This window comes from Protopterus annectens, chromosome 7.part0 (genome assembly GCF_019279795.1).
Source record: "Protopterus annectens isolate FY-2018-M chromosome 7.part0, PAN1.0, whole genome shotgun sequence".
NCBI lineage: Eukaryota > Metazoa > Chordata > Ceratodontiformes > Protopteridae > Protopterus > Protopterus annectens.
Window position 1 is genome coordinate 1,070,423,824 of NC_056739.1, and position 23,683 is coordinate 1,070,447,506.

At 41.4% G+C, this 23,683-nt stretch overlaps 1 protein-coding gene across 4 annotated transcripts in view; it reads left to right on the top strand.

The window, feature by feature from the left end:
- Positions 1–23,683, top strand: part of SPPL2A (signal peptide peptidase like 2A) — a 1,262,472-nt gene that overhangs the window by 1,150,837 nt on the left and 87,952 nt on the right. For 3 of the 4 annotated variants that reach the window (XM_044077635.1, XM_044077634.1, XM_044077639.1), the window contains one exon: positions 8,071–8,104. The exons of the other annotated variant lie outside the window; for it this stretch is intronic. In XM_044077635.1, coding sequence (XP_043933570.1) covers positions 8,071–8,104 — 34 coding nt within the window. The remainder of the gene's footprint in view (positions 1–8,070; positions 8,105–23,683) is intronic. 4 annotated transcript variants of the gene reach the window in all.

Sequence of the window (23,683 nt, forward strand, 5' to 3'; positions counted from 1 at the left end):
CTTCACTCTCTTCAACTAACAGCATGGCATATTCTGTTTTAAACCATAGAGGGTCTCAACTTCCACAACAAGTTTTGAATGTGATTTTGGAAGCTAGAAGGCCTAGTACAAGGAAAGTGTAAGCAGATAAATGGAAGAGATTTTTATTTTGGAGTGCAGCTAAGGATTTGGATGTTTCTGAGCCTGATTTAAGTGTGGCTCTTCAATATCTTACTGAGTTATTGGACAAAGGTTTGTCCTTCTCTTCTATTAAGATTCATGCTGCAGCAATTTCAGCTCACTACGATTGTGACCCACCATTGTTTTCTCATCCTTTATTCAAGCAATTTCTCAGAGGGGCAAAGAATATAAGACCCCCACGAAGAGCTCCTACTCCTGCTTGGGATCTCAATTTTGTGTTGGAGAAACTCACTCTACAACCTTTTGAGCCTGCAGCTACTGCTGAGTTGAAATATTTGTCATGGAAGACTGCTTTTTTGTTGGCCATTACCTCTGCAAGAAGGGTTTCTGAATTGCAGGCCCTTATGGCAGTTGAGCCTTTCTTAATTTTTCACAAGGATAGGGTATCTTTACGTACCAATCCCTCCTTTATGCCTAAAGTGGTTTCTAGTGTGGCTTTAAACCAAACTATTCATTTGCCTACTTTTTATCCAAATCCCCAAACTAAAGGGGAAAAGATTTTGCACACCTTAGATGTTCACAGGCAGTTGCGATATTATTTGGACAGAACTAAAGGGTTCAGACAATCTCAGCAGTTATTAGTTTCTTTTGCTTTGTGCTCTCAGGGCAAGCCCGTGTCAAAACAAACTATTTCTAAGTGGATTGGATTTTGCATTGCTTTCTGTTATTCCCATCATGGCAAGGAGATTCCAGCTGGGATTAGGCCTCATTCCACTAGGGCTACTGCCACTTCAACAGCTTTTTTGAGGGGGGTGGCAACTAAGGATATTTTGGAGGCAGCCACTTGGAGTTCAGTGCATACCTTCTCTAGGCATTACCACCTTCCATTGTACTCTAAATCCAGGGCTGGGTTTGCCACTGCTGTGTTGCAGGGCATTCTGGCAGCTCCTGCTTCATTATAGTTTAGCCATCCTCCCTTACCTCTGCTTTGGGATTCTACCCAAGTGTTAGGACTGCAGCAATGTGAGATGAAGAACATAGTACAGTTTTGTACCTACCATAAATGTAGATGTTCGAAGATCCACATTGCTGCAGTCCAATTTACCCTCCCTCCTTCCCCTCTGTAGTTTGAGGCGGTTGTGTGGGTTGGGTTATACATCTGAGGTATATTGTGTTTATTGTATATATATTGTACATATTCTTGGTGTTAGGCTGGTTGCTTGTTTAGCTGTTGCCTATGGGTTTGGACCTTTTTTCTTTAGGGTCTTCTGACATCTGGGGCAAGAAAAGACTGAGGATATGACGTCGGTCATGCGCATTTGTACCCTGACGTTCTGATGTCAGTCAAATGCGCCCTGACCGACGTCAGCCTTATACTCTGATATTCGGGCCGACCGAGGGACAGCGGACTACCCAAGTGTTAGGACTGCAGCAATGTGGATCTTCGAACATCTACATTTATGGTAGGTACAAAACTGTACTTTTTAGTGATGTAATGTTTCATATTTGAAGCAACTGGTGATATATTTGTCCATTTAAAGGTTTGGTTGCTTTTTAGTTAACTAATATATACTTTATTTTGTATATTATTTTTGTTGGTTTGACTACTGTTAATTTATTGATTTTTTTTAAAGGAAGTTATAAGTAGTTACATCTACCGTTTTCACTAAGTGATTTAAGATCATTAGCATTTGTCTAAACTGCCATAGCTCAGGTAGGTGAGGCCCTTAATGTCTCATCTTGAGAACAGTACTCCCTTATCTTACACTGCAGTTTCACATTATCAAAATGTGAAACCTGTTAGAGGACTTCAGCTTGTCTTCCTTGATAATGAACACCATCAGTCTAAATAGTAACACTGGCAGTTATTTCCTCATTGACTGGGTGCTTGCAAGCAAGCTATATGTGTGATTGGATTTTAATAATCTACCCAGTAACCTTAATAACTGTTACCCTCTATGAACAATGTGATCATTTAGGAGACTTAAATGTAGTCTTCTATATCTAACTGATATAACAGTCTCCCATAAAGGATCTTATACTCCTCATAGAACACAACTTTATTGATTAGATTCAGTTGTGGATCTGAACAGACATAATCTGCACATTATTTCTCCAGTATTTTAGTACGGATTTGAGTAATCCCTGTTCTACCCGCCATGCTTGTCCCCCTCTTCTTTTTGCTTCATTTTCATCTTCCCTCCTACTTGTCTCTTGACAGTACAGTGTATACAGTTCATCTTTCCTTTCACTTCTGTGTTCCAGTGTATGCATGCTTAGCTAAATCTTTTTTTTCATTCTGTAGTCCTACATTCCACTACTATGTCATTGGCCCAGCAGTGTGTGCTTTCTACCTGCCTGATCTCCCTTCCTCTGTATTTCAGTCAGAACTGTTTACACTACGTAAGATGTAGCCTTACCCAAGCCCTGTATTATGCGAGAATGATTGCAGCATCTCTTGAATCCTGTCTCATAACTGTGCACACCACAGTCCTGTTGGACTTCTCCACTGTCCTTATTGCATAATTTATGCTAGGAGTGACTAGAACTTCCAGAGTTTCCTCCTTTGCCCACCTTAAGACAATCCATCTAAGCAGGTATGCTCTCCTACCAAAGTACATTACTCTTCCACTTTAGTTTGTCAACCAAAATTCAACTCCCAACAATTTGAATACCCTGCAAGTTACAACAGATCTTTATAGAGTCAGATATGTTAAACGGGGCAGGACCCAGCACTGAATCCTGTGGTAGATACACGTGGCAACTTTTCTTCAAAATTTTCCTGCTCCATATGTCACCTTATGCCTTCAGACAGCTTCCCAAGCACTTCAGCATTTATGTGCTCCACATCCTTTAAATTCCTCAGTAGTATGCTGTGACATAAACTTTTATAGGTCTTACTGAAGTTCAGATATACCACACACACACACACACACACAGAAGTAGATAGTTTTCACTGATAGAATCTCTGTGTTGTTAAACATCTGAGAGAGACCATCCACGTTTTAGTAAATTCTGTTACTGCTGCCAGCCAGCTTAGTTTAATTCATATTTATCCATGTTAATCTTGTGTGTGTGTGTGTGTGTGTGTGTGTGTGTGTGTGTGTGTGTGTAGGGGGGTGGGGGGGTAGTACAGTGGTACAGCCTTTAGCTCCTCTCAGAACTCAGCTTCATTGACCACTTTATTCTCAGAACTCAGCTTCATTGACTACTTTATTTCTTCATCATATTAAGCCAGGTTTGAGTAATATGCTTTAAGGTAAAGGTGTGCATAAGTTTTCAAAGTGGAACAAATTCCAAATTGGAAGAACTCCCTCCTTCGCCTCAACAAGCAAATTAGATCAGTAGTGAAAATCTCCTCGGCCAATTATGAATCGAAACTAGCCTCTAAAACAGAGAAATCATAAAGTCTTCTTCAGTTACGTCAGAAACCTCCGTGGCAAAGAACAGGTTTGTTCCGAATTAGTATTTAGCAGTATCACTTACACTGATCCTGTTGGCTTAGCCAACCTTCTAGCAGATAGGTTCAGTGCAAACTTCACCTTTCTGCCCCCCCAAAGGCCCTTTCGACATCCTTGATACTTGTCCCTCACCTCACATCTCTGTAGATCAAGTGTTAAAGGCCCTAGCCAAGGCAAAGAACACAGCTTCCATGGGACCGGATAGTATCCCAGGATGTTTTCTGCACCATCTCCAGCAAGAACTGGCTTCACCATTGAGCACCCTATTCAACCACAGCCTAAGTACAGGCTTCATTCCAGCGGAGTGGAGAACTGCCATTGTCAACCCCTTGCACAAAGGTGGTGCCACTACTGACCCTGGAAATTATCGCCCCATTAACTTGACAAGTCTAATCTGTAAAACCATGGGGCATATTATTATACATCTCATAAACAAAGACATAGGCAATCTCCAAGCACTTGACCCCACCCAGTTCAGATTCATCAAGGGCAGATCTTGCCTGTTGAACCTGGTTGACTTCTTTGAGACTGTCACCAGGGCCCTGAATGAGGGAAAGTCAGTGCATACAGCTTATCTTGACTTGGCCAAGGCCTTTGACACAATCCACCACTCTGGCATCATCGAAAAGCTAACACAACTTGGTGTAAATCCATTTCTTATCAGGTGGGTGGCCAACGTGCTCACCGACAGGTCCCACAAAGTCAAAGTGGGCACCTTCACCTCTGATAGCAGACCTGACATTAGTAGAGTTCCCCAGGGATCTGTTCTGGGACTTCTAATGTTTGGCATCTGTTTCTCAGAGGTCCAGGCTGTCAAAAGGCCTGTGCCTGGCCAGGTTTGCAGATGACTGTAAGTTGGGTGCTGTCATTGACTCGCCAAATGATGTTAACATACTGTATGATGGTCCCACATCAACTAATGACTGGTGCCAAAGTCATGGCCTCAAGCTAAATGCAAAACGATGCATCATCATACCATTCGGCAAAAACATGACCCCAGCTGATTACTACATCAACAGCAACCCCCTAAGCACACAACCTGTGACGAGAAACCTGGGCACTCAGATTGATAACCTCGCATTCAACCATCATGTAGTAGCAGTAGTCAGAAAAGCCTTTTACTTGGTTCATCTCATAAGTAAAGGGATCGCATTCAGAAAAAAGGAGGTTATTACCTCTCTATACTCCGCCCTCATTAAACCAGTAATTGAGTATAATGCCCCATTTCGGATGTACCTCTCCAAACATCTGCACCAACTGGAAAGGCTACTGAAATACCACAGAAAGAGAATCCATGTCCTATGCAGACAGGCTCAAATCACTATCTCTCTACTCTGTGTCATACAGTTTACCTAAGGGTGATTTGTGTCTTGCCTACAAGGCAATCTTGGACCCTGCCCTACTAGAGATGCTCATTATCAGCAAGTCTAATTCCTCATGCACTACCTGCTAAAAAGGCCTGAATCTAATATGCAACGTCAAAAAAACTTGCTGGAGAGACAGGTTTGTCTCCCAGAGGGTGCCCCGTCTCTGGAATAGACTTCCCATACACGTCAAACAGAGCACTTTGCTGACCGTCTTCAAGTGCAACCTTGATGAGTGGATGGGAAACCACAAATTTGTCCTAAGAGTTCCACCTGTGCCCCTCATTGACAGGGGTGACAGGTGCTAACTGAGGTTTCTTTTTGTGGATAAACTCTTGGCTAGGCTTGTAAGGGCCCCAGGGCCATTAGTAGTAACCTCCTATGCTCCTGTTATGCCACATGATTCCACCAGCTGCCCTCTTTGCATCCATGGGCTCTTTCCTAGAGTCATGGGTTTCCTGTTACATACCACAGACATGCAGACAGGGAAATTAGCAAGCCTCTAAATTCCCACTAGGTGTACATGCTTTTAGGGGGGTCCTGACATGGACTGGCATCCTAGCCAGAATGAGTGCATAGGTTTATAGTTAAGTACTAGGCTAGCTGCCCTTGAGGGCCATTTTAAGCCTAGCCAGTTTCCCTTTTTGTGCTTGAATTAACCTAACTCATTTGGTTAGAGATTTTTCTAACCCATCCCATGGTCGATAATTTTATATTATACCTAATGAGAATGACTGGAATTATACAATTAATAATTTGAGGGGACCCATGCATGGGATAAAACATTTAGGATTTGCCTCTGTCCATTAGTACAGGGGGCAGTCCTGGGGTAAATTTTCTGTTTTCCTTCCGCAGATTCAAGTTGTGCTTGACTATGGACGGGGATGTATTTTGTTTTATATGGATGGGGAGTCTGGTCCCGAGCAATGGTATCCTCTATGAAATTTACTTCTCCCTCAAAGCCATTCTGTTGATGTTGCAAGAAGAGGTTTAGATTCCTAGACAGAAATATTTCTGATGCCATTTGACATGCTGATGTGCAGTAGATCCATTAGTATTGGGTCAGTGGATGCCTTGCATTACCAATCTTCCTAGCAGTCAGTAGGATACTGAGTATAGTAACAGGGTTTTGAGTTGGTCTATGTAGGACATGTTGTTTAGGCCTTGTATCCTTTTAGTAAAGCATACTTGCGGGTGCACCAGTTGTTGCATGTATCTGGATATATACATGCCAAAGAGGACATTATATTCAATGAATGGCCAAATAAGGACTAAGTTAAGGGGTAAAGTCACATCCCTAGGTCTAGACAGAAACCCTTTGTATATGCTGTGTAATATAGAAGGACTTTCTTACAGCACTGGATATATGTTGGTCAAATGTTAGGTGACTGTCCACACAAGTTCTCAATAGCTGGGTTAATTCTTAGGGGCATGTGGTCAGTGTTGTAGTTGTCTGTGGTACATGACTTCCCAAACTTCTTTTTTTTAGATGAGCTGTGCTCCCACAACCCTGACTAAGATAAAGCAGGTATCAGAAAAAAATAATCTAGCAGAGCATTTGTATTGTTTTAAAAGTAGCAGTTACATTATATCACATTTGCTTGACAGCTAAAGTAGACAATAACCCTATCTAGTTTTTCCTTGTAACTGCATTAGCCTTTTACACCCTCCATTCCCCCTTACCTTTTTTCCTCCTGTCCCATGAATTATTGAATGTTTTTATGGATTCCAAGTCTACCATGCAATGTGGCTGTCCATCCCAAGGGTCAGTAAGTCTATCTGAAAAAAGTACTTTCAGATATTCAGGAGTAGTTAGCCCTGACAGTCTGGTGCCATGTTCCCTCTCCTTTGCTTTACACCCTTTCTGCTCACAATGGCCTCTTTGCATTTCTCTGACATGCTCTTGTGCACCAGTATAATGTCCCACATCTCTTCTGGTTTCAAGTGAAGACAGCTGTAGCTCCCTCTAGCCACTGCTCATACCCTTTCTCCTTTGTCCCATAGATTTTTGTTGTAGCATTTCTTTACATTTTTTGCAGGCAGCCTATCATATTTTTATGGCCTTCAGAACTACATGCAGTATTCAAGGTGTGGATTGACCAAGACCCTGTAGAGTGGAATAATTACCTGTTTACTTCTGGGATTTGTCCTCCTAAGAATATACCACAGCTTTTTCTTTGCTGCTGTTTCTTCCCTCTCACAGCTTCTGTTGGCCCTGTAATACTGTGATCAACACCAGCAGATCTTTTTCTTGCACTTTTACTGTTAGTTTCTGTCCCAGCTGATGCTTCATACCATGGGTGTTGTGGCCTAAGTGCAATATTTTGCATTTGTTTACAGTGAGCTCCAACTGATAGCTTCCTCTCCACTTGTTCAGCATTTCCTAATCCTTTGCTAGAATCTTCTGCCCAAGTTCTTTGCTGCTACACCTATCTTTGTCTCTTTACCAGCGAGATTGAGCCTGTTGTCTGGTCCCACCAATAATGTCCGAGACAAACCACAATGAAGAGTACTGGTCCCAGGCACAGGGCAAAACCCTTTGTACTCCACTAATCATGTTCCTAATTCTCAACATTGTTCTAGTCACTGCAATATTTTTAGGCCTGACATTTAGCTGTCCAGTTTCTCAGTCTTGGTTTTACCCCCACCCCCAGTTTCTTGTCACCCTCCTTTGTGTGACAGAGGTCATGCTGAAGTTCAGGTTGACTTATTCCACTGGTACTCCACTCTCAAGTTCACCTTGTAACCCAGCTGTAGTACTGGAGCAGATCTGACTGGCAGATCTGGTAATGGACCTTTGTTGGATGCTGTGCTGAAAACTGTTGTCCTCTAAAAATGCTGCCAGATTTCGCCTTGGGATTCTGTTCATGAATTTCATTTGCCATTCATCTTTAACTTTGCTTTATGTGTGTTTTTTTTCACTCCCTTTTGCCTTCACAAACATGTTGGAATCATGTTCCCTATGTGCCACATAGTTCCACTGATTTGAGTTTGTGTAAAGAATGTATTAGAGTTTGTGTGTTATTTTATTTATAATGAGAGTTTGAAAATACAAGAAAATGAACTTTAGGATAATACGTGTTTTATTTTATACACATTTTAATAAAAACTGTCAATTTTTCTAGGTATTGGAATCTTCCAGGAAGCCTTTGTTACAAGGTGTGATAACATTTTTGTCTGAGTTTTGTACTATGAAGACGAGATCATTTTGAACTATTTTTAGTTTCCTTGCTTTTATGGTTTATGTAGTTCTTTCTTTTCTCTTAGCTTATGGTGATTTGTGGTATTTACTTGCACTCTGGCATATTTTTAAACTTCTACATGCTGACTCTTCTTGAAACACTCCTCACAAAATCAAAACGCACTAACATTCTATCTGTGTGTATAGATTACTTTGGCAACAAAGTCTTTTATTTGAAATTTATTTATGGAACATTCCCACGCTGAGTCCACAGTTCATTTTCACTGGAGGTGCAGGAAGTTAGAATTGTTACCTAGAGCAAGTGCAGATAAAAATGCACAAGCACCAGTGGATAGTTTTCAAAGTAATTAAGACATAGTCAGTTTTCAAAATAATAAATTAAAACAGGACTCATCTCACACTTCCTTAGAGGCCTAGAAAGGGTAGGAGTATTTAGGACAAGATGTTGAGTCACGCAGATTGGTATTGAATTAGTTCAAAATCTGCACACCCACTTGTAGATGAGAAAGGAGCTTATCTGAAAGCTTTGAATGTGTGGGCAGAAATTCATTTCTATGATTTGTCTTGACAAGAAATACACATGGTTGGTGTGACACACGCGAAGATTCAGTCCCCAGCTTTGCATTTAGTGAAAGATGGTTTGCAGAAGAGTGATACTGGAAATATCTAAGGTTTGTTTAGGGAGGGGGGTGTTGAGGAGCATTTGACTGGAGAAGGGCAAGGACACAGAGAAACCGGGAGTGTGTCTGCTAGTCAGATTATCACAAAAAATGACACAGTAATGGCTATCGCAGTCTGCTTCGAGGACAGATATTTCAGTCCTGTTACGAATGCATTGATGCTTGTCTGGTTGAGATTAGGTGGGATGCAAACACCATGTAGGAGCAAGGGAGAAAGAACTGCATTTTGTATTTTTGGAAGTGGGAGTAAGGGAGATTTAAGACAGTACAGTATTCCTTACTTTAATTTAGTCTTTCACAACAGAGGAAGTCTCTTTGGTGAATGTCATTGCTTCATCAACTAGAATGCCCAGATATTTGAAAGGCTTCACATGTTCTGCAGGGAACACCAGACAGTGACTTGCTAGCCAGTGGGGCACATCAGAGGTTTGGAATCTCTTGCATCTCCATAGCATAGCCTTGGTCTTTGAGGTATTTAGGCACAAGGAGCTGTTTTGAGATCCATTTTACTAAACTATGAAAGGTAAAGTGAGGGGGAGGGGGCAGAGTATAGCAAAACAGCAATCACATAATCAACAATAAGTAGGCCTTGGCAATGTTATCAAATTTTGTTTGTAAACTGAGGAGGGGGCAAGGACAGAACCTTGGGTGGTAAACCAGCTCTGTCACCACCTTTGCAGAGGAAAGATTGTTATTGAATTTAAAAGAATCTCCCTGTATGGTAGCTGTTGAACCAACTTAACAGGTTGAGTTGTATGTCCAGGCTGGGCAAGTCAGTCAAGCAGCAAGGCATATGACATTCAGTGTCAAATCTCTTCTTGGCATACAAGAAGGGGAATGCTTCTACATTGGCCTCTGCTCGACGCTGCTACTTAACTATAAAACTTTGTTTCCAAAGTATCTGTTTAACAGTGGTGTCTGTTTGGTGTGTATTTTAAATAGTGGCATTGCTTCTCCACCATCTTTCTGGAATTTTATTACAGTGTTTCCGAAGGATGTGCCTCAGCTTTTCATGCTTGCTGCTTGGTATGTGGGCTAGTAGTTTTAATTCTGAAACAGTTTTTTAAACAATAGTGCAACAAAAAACATTAAGAAAGTGCATGTTTTTCACCAAAATACAGGGATATCACATTGTACGTAGAAGCACCTTTACAGACAAAGCAATTAAGTCTAAAATAAATTAAAATAATATTTCTGTTGTGCAGTATACAAATTAACAAACCAAAGCTATGCAACAGCTTTATTTATACTGTTGTAATCGTAATTGAGGTAATAGTTCCCTGGATTTGTTACACTATTTAAGTATATTTATAATGTGGTCTGTTGTGTTCATAGATCTTGTAGATCTTGATTAACATTTGAACTGTTGCTTAATAGCTGCATGTTTAGATTGGTCAGTAAAAATACTTATTTGTTTAGAATTTTGCTTTTAGGCATTTCTTTGGCCAACCATTTGGAATGCTATGTTTTTAAATGTCTTTTTCTGCCTTTGATATTGTGTTTATGATGCAAAATTGTTGCTTTATTTTCTTGATAAAGTAGATTGTATGAATGTCACCCTTTAGAATCCCCATTCGCATTTCTCACGCTGAGTTGAGTTTCATCTCACAGGCTCCTTATACAATCATAACCAGATATTTTATACTTTGTTTTGGCTCATTATCCATTTCCAAATTTTTATAGCTGTAGCCTGAAATTCAAGAGGGATATGTTCAGAATGGCATTCCTCACAGACAGCTACAGTGCAGCCAGACATGAATGCTGTGCTGCCTGCAGTATGATATTGTGCATTTTCTTTGTAAAGGGATTTTGATTGCATTGTTATAAGGGTATTGTAGCTTCCTTGAAACTGTATGGTTGTTCCAATAGCACACTTTTATGGTGTCCTCCAATGTATCTGACAGGAACAGTGTCTCAGTTTTTGTTCCTCTCCCTCTCATGCTGTTGCCAGGGATCCTGGTGGGTCTGTTTTCAGCCCTTTAATTTTTCTGACGTCACAACAGTGTTCAAGGTGGTGAGGAGGTCCTTCTATGTGGCACAACGTATAAGTAAAGGTATGGCATCCAGATCCAAGGAAACTGTGTAGTCCGACTATACTCAGCCCTCATTAGATTAGTAACCGAGTACAATGCACCATTTGGCATATGCTGTAGGTATAACTAGGCACTTTCAGCAGCTGGAGCAATCTCAGAAGTTCATCACAAAGAAAATACATGATGTAAGCATGTCCTATGCAGATAGATGCCTATCCCTTTACTCCGTCTCCTCCCAACTATTAAGGGGTGACCTATGCCTGACCTACAAGGCACTCGCAAATCCAGCCCTGATGGAGCTATTACAGTTCCACAAGTCAAACACCACAAAGGTCACCCGATCTAGTGATCTAAACTCAAAGGATATGTATGCTATATTTTCATAACTGAAAGTGTAAATATATTATGTATAGTATGTTAGCAACTGTTCTGGAGCTTTTCTCCCCGGGCTTCCATTGAAAACGGACAGCTCTGTCCAGTCGGACCTCCCCAGTAAACAAATATAATATAAATAAAGGATCAGTGACTCAAATAAAACATGCCAGAGAGACAGATGTGTCTCAGGGATTGCCCCTTCTTTGAACAGGCTTCCTATTCACATTAAGCAGAGCTTGGCCCTCTACAAATGCAGTTTGGATCAATGGATGGAGAATCACAAATTCACATCTGGGGTAGTGCCTATGTCCCTGATGGACAGTGGCAGTCTGTAAGGTACTCAGTGCATACGCACATATCCATGCCATCCTCTTGCCCCAGGGACTGTATATTAGGTAAAATTGGGTTATATTAGCTAGGCTTGTAAAGGCTCTTAAGCCGTTAACGTAGTAATCTCCTATGAACGTATGAAAAGGTGATCATTTTAGTAAAAGCATGTCCAGATATAAAGGACTTTTTTTTTCTATTTTCCTTGAAGCCATCCTACAGGATGAAAATTAATCTTCCTTTGACTGGGTGACCTTCTTTTCATACTTGGGAGTCATTCTTGACAGTCAAAGTTCAATTTGCCTTCAAAAGTATCAGCTGCATAAGGTCAAATCATACTACACAAGAGGAATTATAATTTAGTTTTTTAGTTATAAATTTAGTGTAATTTTCAAACTGTTTTAGATTTGTGTGTAATGGGTCTAAACAAATGCATCGCCTACTTTATTCATTGTCTGATTAGCCTTCTTTAGCTGTCAGAGTTCAATATTTTGTTGGTCTTAGAGCAGCTTCATTTTTATCATGAATGTATTTAAACTTTGTTGTAAATTAAAACCATTTTAGCTTAGTCTCTCCTTGGATTATTCCAGTTTTGAAGAAAAAATAAAATGCAACAGTCTTCAAGTCATAGAGTTATACTATTGTCCAAGTGATTGTTTAGGCATTTTCCTGTAAGTGCAAGTTCCCCACAACACTGCTTGCCAGTCATCAAACCCTCTGTCAGTTGTCTGATTGTTCCCCATCACCAGGTCAAAAGAAGACTTATGTGGGGCCACCACTGAGGTAGCCATCTTTAACCTAACAGCCACATGCATACTTTTGTGTCCAAGAGGGTGGAGTGAAACAGGCCTTTTCAATGTGCTCCACACCTCCATGCAAAGTGATCATCTGGACCTCTGCACCCTTATAGACAGGCATCTTTGATTATTCCTCAGTGTCCACCAGGGGTTTCTATCTCAGAGAGTGAGCTCAGGAGGGAAGTAGAAGTAAGCCTGGTCATCCCCAGCCATTAGTCAAACTCTGGTCATTTGAGTCATAGGCCATCTACAACCATAGAACTAAATTTGTTTAAGAAGATTCTTAAAAAAATGAAGGTGAAAATGATTTTTAACTGTGCACCTGGCAGAAGAGAAGCAAATTTATGTCAATAATCAGGGATTGTCGAGAGACAGGTGTGAGATTCAAGGTGCTGTATTGTGCTGTCTTCAGAATATTTAGAGAATCAGTCATTTTTTGATGCAGACCAGACGAAGGGGGTAATAGAAAATTCTGTCCAACGAAGAGTGAGCCATCAAACAGAGGGGTATTCTGTTTCTCATTTTTCTGATGGTGAGGCTCATAAAGAGACTTTGCTAGTGAAACCTCTTTTAGTGTTCCAAAGGAAAATGCTTAAAAGACAGAAAAAAGCAGAGGTGTTTACTAGAAAATCGGGAGTATTTTCGATTTGAACTGGAGATGGAAATGAATGGGAAGGCCAGCAACACTGAAATTAGTGAGTAAATGTGAGACAATTGTGACATATGACTTTACAAGTAAAAGTGTCTGAGAAAGGTTTGGATTTTTGTTGACTTTGTTAAACTTGTTGGTTGACTTCATGCATATGCCCCATTTCATGTCTTTAATTTTTGGTAGGACACTAACAAGGAAAAAGTAACCAAATAATACAATTTTTGTTTTTAACAGTATATAAAACATTTTATGTTATAAACTACATGTCATGTAGTAAAGCATTTTCACAAATTGTATGTGATAAAGGTAAACGGGTACTTTTTTTTCTTTTTTAGAAAATGTCTCCAAAGCTGACTTTGGGCTCCTAAAAACAGAAGTGACTAACTTCACGGCACCCATGCCAATAGAAAATAGATGTATGACTGCCGAATCATACACCAATACACTGTACAAACATGTACATAAATGCATGGAACTAGCCATACCCAACAGGACCAAGACACACACTTCCAAAAACAGGAAGCCAATCTGGTGGTCCCCTGCCATTAATAAACTCTACAACAGAAGGAAGAAACTGCTGCAGAAAAAGGGGAAGTCCCAAGACTGGAAAACTCCCTTATTAGCCTCAACAAAAAGTTGAGATCCCTCATCAAAACTTCTAAAGCCAGCTATGAAGGCAGAATTGCAGCAGACACTAAAAACAGCCAGAAAGCCTTCTATAGCTATATCAAGAATCTCCACAGCAATACCCAGATTAGCTCCGAGTTACTGCACAATGGTACCTGCTATACTGAGCCAACAGATATTGCCAGCATACTGGCCGACAGATTGTGTTACTTTACCCCCCCCCAAAGGACCGATCACAATACCAAAAGAATACCAGGCGCCCAGCATCACTGCAGCACAGGTTAAAGCTCCATTGTCCAAGGCCATGAATACAGCTTCCATGGGACCCGACAATTTCCCTGGCTGTGTTCTACATGAACTATAAAGTGAACTGGCACCATATCTGTGTTTCCTGTTCACTCTCAGCCTCACCTTAGGCTTTGTCCCTACCGAATGGCACACTGCTATAGTCATTCCTCTCCATAAAGGGGGAGCAACTACAGACCCTGGGAATTATCACCCCATTAGCCTGATGAGTCTGATATTTAAGGGTATGCAGCGCATCATCATGGACCTAATTAACAAGGATTTAGGGAATCTCCAAACTCTAGATACCGTGCAATTTGGTTTTGTGAAAGGTAGATCATGCTTGCCCAACCTGGTTAATTTCTTTGAGACCGTCATTAGACCTGTGAATAAGGGTAAGGCAAGTTCATACAGCCTACCTCAATGTTGCCAAGGCCTTTAATACCATTCCTCATTTGGGAATCGGATAAACTCTCCAAACTAGGCATCAACCCCTATAACACTAGGTAGGTTGCAAATTGTCTCACAGATAGAACCCACATTCTGAAAGTACCGGACTCCCAAGTCAGACTGCCGACCAGTCACGAGTGGAGTCCCACAGGGTTTGGTTCTGGGTCCTGTCCTGTTTGGCATCTACTTTACAGAAGTCCAGGCCAATATGGAGGGATTCTGGCTGACCAAGTTTGTAGACAACTGCAAGCTGGGAGCCATTATTAACTCCCCAAGTGATGCAGACATGCTACAGAAAGGCCTGAGACAAGTGACTGGTGTCGAAACCATGGCCTTTAAGCTTAATGCCAAAAAATGCGTCATCCCCTTTGGGAAAAACTCAGTTCCCGCTAATTACCGCATGGAAGGGAGCCCACTGAACGCGTTATAAGAGATCTGAGGACACAGGTTGTGACAGTAGCCTCTCCTTCAACCAACATATTGCCACTGTGGTCAGGAAGTTCTATGTGGCACATCTCATTACCAAGGGTTTTGCATCCAGGAAGAAAGAGGTCATCATCTCTCTCTACTCTTCCCTCATTAGATCAATCATTGAGTGTAATGCCCCATTTGCATATAGCTCACTAGACACCTGCATCAGCTGGAGGGGCCACAAAAAGTACCTCAAGGAGAAGATCCTTGGCGTTAAACACATGCCCTACATGGACAGACTCAAAAAAACTCAGGCTATTCTCTGTCTCATATCGTCTAAGAGGCAATGTCTGCTTGACTTACAAAAGCCATGTCTGACCCAGCCCTGTCAGAAATGCTACATCTAAAGAAATCCCAATCCCTCCCCACCACACGCTGCAGAGACCTCAACCTCATTACCACAATCAACAGAACATGCTGGAGGGAAAGTTCATAACCCAGAGACTGCCCATGCTCTGGAATAGACTTCCCATACACGTCAAACAGAGCCCCTCACTGGCCCTCTTCAAGAGAAATCTTGATAAGTGGATGGGAAATATTAAGTTCACCCCTGGGAATCACTCCAGTGGCTCTACTTGATAGAGGCACGGGATCTAATGTCAGGTGGCATGATGACAAGATACTTCTATGGGCTTGGCTTGTAAAGACTCCAGGGCCATTAGCCTAGTACACACCTATGAACCCATAAAGAAACATGGGCATTGCAATGTAAACAAACAAGAAAGGCTAGACAAAAGTACATTTAAGTCAGTTGTAATCTTGGTCTGTTGGGATGGGGGTGGGCTGTAAAAGTGCAGTGAATATAATATATGTAGAATTGAAATATTTTCTTTTCCTTTTGCAAAGGTAAATGCCTGGGTCAATGTGTTTGCCTTAATCTAAAGACATTTTTTGTGAATGCAGGTGTTTTTTTTTTGTTTTTTTTTAATGAGAGACCACAACATAATGAATAGTGTTCTTTAAGCAAATAAATGATCTGATGATGTCATCTTCATTCATTCATTAACTTGTGGGTCTAGGTTCTGACCCACAGAACCGACTGGCCTCTTTACTAGCTAAAGATTTCAAGCTCAAGCTCCTCCTTCCTACCCATAGTTTCCCACTACTCCAGATTACCACAGGTCTTGTTTGCCGCTCATTGGAATAACATTGAGGTTCCTGTGCTTCTGAGCTCCTCCTCGGGTTTAGTGGGTTTTTGTCATGTAAGTTAGTTTCTTTTTTTTTTCTCTTTTTGTGCTTCTGCCTTCTTAGTCCCTCCTTTTTTGATATAGTTTAAAAAAAAAAAAAAGTTTAAAGTAAATTTTTTCCCTTACTCAGGCTTCTCTGAGACATAGCCTTTCCTTTTCTTCTCTTCTCTCTCCCTTTCCATGGCCGATCATAAAGAGAAAAAAGTAGATTTCAAGAAATGCACTTCCTGCGGGCACAAGATCCCATTGTCTGATGCCCACAGGGAGATGTTTTACTGCCTGTAGCCTTCTCATTTCAGTAGCAACTGCGACATTTGGCAGATAGAAATAGCAAGCTTATTTTATAAGGTTTGCTCCCTTCTTCTTTCCCCACTGTCCCTTCAGTGTCAGGGGTTTGACCCACCCCCTCTAAATCTTGTAAAGAGGCCTGGGAGAGCATGAAATGCTTCCCTGCGAGTTCATCTTTAGAGCCACCTAAAGAAGGTGGCAAGGTCCTCAGAGCCGACCCCGTTGGCACTGACTTCCTCAGCTCTGTCTTCCGCTCCATGCCTCATTTGCTTCTTCGGGGCCAAGTGGATTGGATCAGAGGCCCCCCCATCGTACCTCAACTTCTGGCTCGGGGGTTGACTACCCCCGCTGGGAAATTGCCTTCTCTGAGGAAATCTTCCAGGCCTCCCTATTCCACATGCTCCAAATCTTCTAGAAACCTCTCTAAGAAAGACATGGGTAGACTTGTGAGGAAATTTTTTGAGGCTCAGATCCAGATGGGTGTTTTGTCTGCTTCATCCCCTTCCCTTCTGGATCCTTTATATCCCATCCAGCGGGAGGGTACCTCAGGGGCAGCCAGTTCCAGCATTGCCATAGGCATCATACCTGGATGAGGCTGTGTGATTTTGCTGAGCCCTTTAAGGCTTCTTTCGTCAATGTGCCCTTTGCTGGATTGACCTTGTTTGGGACCGATGGCTCGAGATACACTTTCCAGCAGCGAGAAAGATGGGAAGACCCTGTCTACCACTGGAATCTGCTTTTTTACTCCACAAAGGTCCTTCTCCAGGAACCAGCATGGCAATAAAAAGATGTGGTTCAAGAAATCTCAAGCTTCCCATCAGGACTCTCCAGGAGATTTTTCCCGCAGAGGCAGAGGGGGAAATAGCAAAACAACAGGAGAAATGCCAAAAGATAAAAAAAAAACCTTTTATTAAAACAATAATTTCTTAGCGCCTTGGCACAGCAGCCTTTACAGTGTAAAATAGTCACAAATGAAGAACACTCCGCTTATATAACAGCATCAGTTAGGACACAATTATGCCATCAGTTAACCACTTAAATAAATTAATTGCACATTAACTATAACAAGAGAGGGGGAAATAACCAGAATGGTAGATGCCTCCCACGCAACAGAGAGGGCCAGCAAAACCAAGGGTCTTGGGATCACTTCTCGGACAGACTCTTCCAGTGCTCCTAAGTGGCTGCCTGACTGTCTTCCTCTGAGGCAGTTGGGGGTGCTTTTCCTTGCATTTCACAGGGTACACTATCGCAGTTCAGATGCCAGCATGTTAAGTAGGTGCAAATGTCGAATCTGTTGAATGAATTCAGCAGATTCAACATTTATGTTGAATATCAAACGTGATGTCTATGTAGATGCAAAGGTAAGTCGAAGTCCTACACTGGAATTCATGTTTTAGCAGGAGAGAAAGCCCCCCTGCACCCCCAACACCCCTTGCAAACTATATATTTCAACTCTGAGATCACGCTACAGTGAGGAGAGGGATAAGTTTCCCAATGCGCACTGGACTATGATCTCTATTCATAACATTCTGCATATATCGGCAAATGCACAGTGGCATTCGCTGATAGGGCCTCACGCTCAATTAACATTCAGAAACACAGGTATCGGCCAACTGCTGTTCGACATTCCTGTGTTCGCCAAACCTTTATTCTACGTTTTGATAGTAAACCCTCCACAGCATGGGAAGCCATCACAAACAACCGATGGGTGCTAATGATCGTATCCAGAGGACACTGGGTTCCTTTTTAAGAGAAACCGAATCCAAAAAAATTACCTCTCTGATGTTCCACCCAATCAGAGGGAGGATACAGCTGCAGAAATCTCAAAATTGCTGTAAAAAAGAGTCATCTAGGAGGGCCCTTTGATCGAGCCAGATTGGGTGTCTACTCCAGGTTTTTTGGTACCCAAAAAGGTGGGGTCCTAAAACCAATTCTGGACCTGACTTATCTGAACAAATGTGTAAAGAACACAAAAGTCAAGATGGTCATGGTTCAGTCCATGCTACCCCTGTTGAAGATGAACGATTGGATGTGCTTTGTAGACCTGATGGATGCATTCTGTCACATCAAAGTAGACAGGTTCTCCAGACAGTATCCATGTTTCAGGCTGGGAGCAAGTTATTGCCAGTTCAGATCACTCCCTTTCGCCTCACCATAGCCCCCAGGGTGTTCACCAAATGTTTTGCAGTGGTGGCAGTCCATCTCAGGCTGCAAGGGTACCAGATCTTCCCCTATGTGGAAGACTGGCTCCTAACCACTCCAGCCAGGCATCTACTGCTGCAGGCCAAGTATTTATCTCCTCCTCTTGGCTCCAGCTCTTGGAATAACGATCAACCTACACAAATCCCACCTGGAACCAGTTCAAGTAATATATTTCATAGGAGCATGGCTGGACACAAGAATTTCTTGTTCTTATTTGACAACAGAGTATCACACTTAAGGTTTCACTTCAAACAACTCATGGCCATTCCGAAACCTCCAACCAGTTTAGTTCTCAGAGTGCTGGGTCTGTGGCGGCCTTGGTAACAGTTGCCCACAGCATGCTTTCATATGAGAATCCTACAGTGGACTTGAGAGGTCTAGTGGTCACTACAGAAGAACCATCAAAGCTTTCCCATCAAACTTTCCCAGATTTGCAAAGAATCTCTTCTTGGGTGACTTCATTCTTCAATATTACTTGCGGTTGTCCTTTTGTTCTTCCTCCCACAAATGGCACAGTGACCACGGACGCCTCCCAAAAGGGGTGGGGGGGCATTATTTGGGTCAAACAGTCCAAGGCACGTGGGCATTCCACGAGGCCAATTTGCATATCACTGTTCTAGAGATGAGAATGGTTCTTCTAGCATTGCAAAAACTACACAGTTCTGTTCCTCTAGGAACTATTGGCATTCAGATGGGCAATATGTCAGTGGTCTGTTACATCAACAAACAGGGAGGGGCCATATCTTGCCCCCTATGTTGAGAAGCTATGAGGGTATGGCAATGGACAATCTTTACCAACTGCTTTCTGGTGGCAATGCACTTTCTGGGAGAATCCAGCATCTTGCCAAATTTTACTGATGCCTCACAAGTGGTCCCTAAATTAATCCACAGCAAACAGACTCTTTCAGGAATGGGGTTAACCTTGCTGCGATCTTTTTGCTTCACCTCTCAACAACAAATGTAGCAGGTGCTTTGCCTGGATCCCTCCTCAGGGACAGTCACCCAGGGATGCTGTAGTGTATGCTTGGTCTCGCAGTCTGCTCCGTCTGTCCCCAGCTGCCCTTAATCCCAAACTTCTTATAGAAGTCTCTCAGGTTGAAGAGAAAGGGAATCATCATTGCTGTCTTCTGGCCTCCACAAACCTGGTTCCCCTTTCTTTGGCCTCATCTGATTTGCCTGCCGGTGAAGCTGGACCCAACCCCGATCTACTTCCTCACCCGGACATCTCATGGTTTGAAACTAACCACATGGTTTCACCAATTACAATGATGGCTAGACACCCCAGGCTGTCTTCCCCTGTTCAGCAAATATTGATCTTTGCCTGTAAATCCTCAACTAGAAAAATTTATAAGAGCAAATGTAAAAGATTCTCCATATGGGCGCAACAGAAACAAATAGATCCTTTCACAGCCGCTGTCTCGGTAGTTTTCAATTTTTTGGCTTTTCTTTTCAATAATGGAGCTAGCAGCTGTATCCAGTTTCCATTTTGGATAAGATTCTTCTTCTCCTCTGGCTTCATTGAAACTCTGTAAAGCTTTTCTTAGGGGCACCTTTCTGCTTCATCCCCCTATAAAAGCTCCTACCTCTCCTTGGAATTTGAATATAATTTTACAAGCCCTAGTTCGTCCCCCTTTCAAACCAGCAGCTACAGTAGATTTGGAATTTCTTTCCTGACTAAAAGAATCTCCAAACTTCAGGCTCTTTCCTGCAAATTTCCTTCTTTGATATTCCACAAAGATAGAGTGACCCTTCATGCCAAGCCATCCTTTCTGCCTAAAGTTGCTAGGGAAGATAATATCAATCAATCTATTGATCTTCCTGTTTTCTTCCTTGATTTTCAGAATAAGGGTGAGTACACTCTTCATTTGCTTGATGTAAATAAGCAATTACATTATTACTTAGCTAGAACAAAGTCCTTCAGGAAGTCTGATCAGTAATTTTTATTTTTTCCAGATGTTAAAAAAGGTAAACCCATTACTAATACTACCCTAGCAAGATGGTTAAAAGACTGCATTTCCTTTTTTTATTCCTCCGGGAGCATTTCAGCTCCTGGTCAGATTAAGACTCATTCCACAAAGTGTATGGCAACTTCCCAAGCTGTTTGGTCGAGGGTATCTGTTGAGGACATTATTGCAGCAGCTACTTGGTCAAACTATCATATTTTCATTACGCATTATAAGGTGGACATCATCTTTAGGAGCAGAAGTGCCTTTGGCTCTGCTGTACTTCAGAATATCTTTCCATGAGGGCCACCTTGGGGTGTTGTAGCTGGGGACTCTGTCCCACAGGATAATGAATGAATGAAGATGACAACATCAAATAAAGAAGTTAATGTTCTTACCATAATGTTCCATCTGTGTTGTCTGTGTTCATTCTTCATTAACCTTCCCTTCCCTAATCCAAGACTCTATAGCGATCTGACTGATATGTTTATAGGAACCACAGTTCCTTACTGAGCTCCTGGCATTCTAATCCTTACTCTGTACTGACTGTGTTGGCCTATTTTTCAACCATTGATAGTTGCAAACTCAATCAGAGGTAATCTGGAGGAGTGGGGAATTGTGGGTATGAGGGAGGAGCTCATACTTGGAATCTTTAGCTAGCAAAGGGTTGGTCAGTTCCAAGGGCTGGAACAAAGATGCACAGGTTAATGAAGACTGAAGATAGACAACACAGAACGTTATGGTAAGAATATTACTTCTTTTTCAGTACCAGATGAGAAGTTTGCAGCTGAGGACAGCTTTACATTTTATGTTCCATGGAAACAAGCTGGTTGAAGGTAAAGGCAATAAATTGAGAGGTATGAACATTGTTTACTGAGAGAAAAGTAAAATTAAGGTTACAAGGGCAAGCAGTTCAGTAAAAGTAAAGTTTAAGACTAAATCTCCTCTAATGGAGTGATGCTATCCAAAGGTACTGTTAGTTTTTCACAATTGTTAAAAGCAGAGAGCAATCCTCTATTGAAGTTTTCATGACAACAGTTGATCACTAATGCACAAGAAGCAACTTCTAAACCAGTTAATTTAGACATCTTACAACTCACAAGGAAACTTGAAAATCTAGTGACGAAGTTAAAACATACACAATGGCAAAGGAAACACATGGAAGCATGTTTATGCTTCAAAATCATTCCGACAGGCTTACGGATTTTGAAAATGCCCACTTTCGGTTCAACGTACCCAGAACTGTTTAATTGGCAAAAGTTGAACTTAGAAACAAGCTTTGGCTATATGAGGCTATTGATAGATAATTATATGGCTTATGAGAACAAACTGAGTGATGAAGCTAATACTACACAAGTACAATTAGCCTCGTTAATCTCAAGCACTGAAATGAGCGACTTTTTGATGGAATTGAGCAACACACTTCACAGTTCTTTAACACTTTATTGCAAGCTAAAAGGAAGAAAATGGAATGAGACGCATTGAATTTTGTTAAAGGGAACATGTTTTCTTGGCTGAAACCCATTCCACATTTGTGTGAGACTTAATCCCGTTTACCCGTCAATACACACAGTACACCAAAGCAGTTTCCCCCACTTCCCATAGTGAGATCACATGTTGAGACAGGAACTGTATTATCTTCAGCAGAGAAAACACTGCTCACAATGAGTGAGCCTCACTTAAATACACATGCTGTTGCACAATCTCAGTCGACTATAGAGCCCGATGTCAGAAGGAAACTTCGGTCCTCTGAACCAGTGGCGTCTACTTCAACGGGAGATTTTTCTTTTTCTTTCCCGCTGCCGTACAAACCTGTGATGAAACAAGTATGGAGTCTAGCCTACAACAGCAGGAAACGCAAGTCTTCCGAAGAGAGGCAAAAATTCCAAAAGAAGGTATTGAAACCAGTGCCCAAAGCTTAACTTTGAATCTTTCAAAATGCATATTAACTGATTTTGAAAAGGCAGTATTAGATAAGGGGCTATCATACATCCCCCTCAGAGTACGAGTATAGCATATGTAATTCTTGATTTGAAGTGTTTTTTACGTAATGTTAATCTGAAGTTATTTGTTGAAAATAATGTTGCAGGCAGTAGTTGACAATATGTCTGCGAATAGTTATGTTTTTAGAAAACCATCTACTTTCACACCACAGCTACATCCGCTATTGGATTAGTTTGAGAAGGCCATAGAGAAGGATTTATTGAATGTTTTTGAGGACCATAATAAGCCTAAACCAGATTTTTATAACTTAAGTGTACCAGAGAGACAGGCATTACAAACCCTGTGTAGTAATGAATAGATAATCATTAGACCAGCAGATAAGGGGGGAGCGGTTGTTGTTAGACAGAGCCTTTTATGATGCCACCATGGGCACTATGCTGTCGGATAATGATACTTACCGTAGGATAACTAGCATACAATTAGATAAAACCATTGAAAATGTCCACAGTGATCTTTACGATATGTTTGTGCAATATTTTTGATATGAATATGTATAGATATTTTTTGATAGACAATCCCCTAGTACCCACCTTCAGGGAATTACCAAAGGTACATAAAACACTGGTCAACCCCCCCCCCCCCATTAAGTCCAATTGTGTCCAGCAAAGGTTGGTTGATGGAATCTTTATCCATATTTATGGAAAAGCAGTTAAGACCTGTAGTAGATTTAACTAGTTCTGTCTTAAGAGATACCCAGCATTTTCTAGAGACACTGTCTGAGCATGAAGTAGTAGCACAGGATTATATGGTTACGCTTGATGTCACCGTATTATTTACGAGCATTCCAAATGATGTTGGGATAGAATACATGAGATTATTCTTGATTGACAAAGGTATGTCTAGTGATCAAATAATTAAGTGCACTATGTTGATGGATTTGATACTGAACAATGATGTGTTTGTATATAATAACGCATATTTTTTTACAAACGAAGGAGATAGCAATGGGGACCCCTTGTGCCAACTCGTATGCTAATATAGTAATGGCATATTGGGAGAGCACCTATGTATTAGAACGATCAGATTATTCAGGAAATATAGTCTATTATAAACGTTTTGTGGATGATGTCTTTTTAATCTGGAGAGGTACTAGTGAAGCATTGGAAGAGTTTATTTCCTATATTAATGGAACTACATGTTTCCTGCGCTTCACAGCCATATGGTCTACATATAAAATAGAATTCCTTAATGTTCAACTGATGAAAGATGGGAACA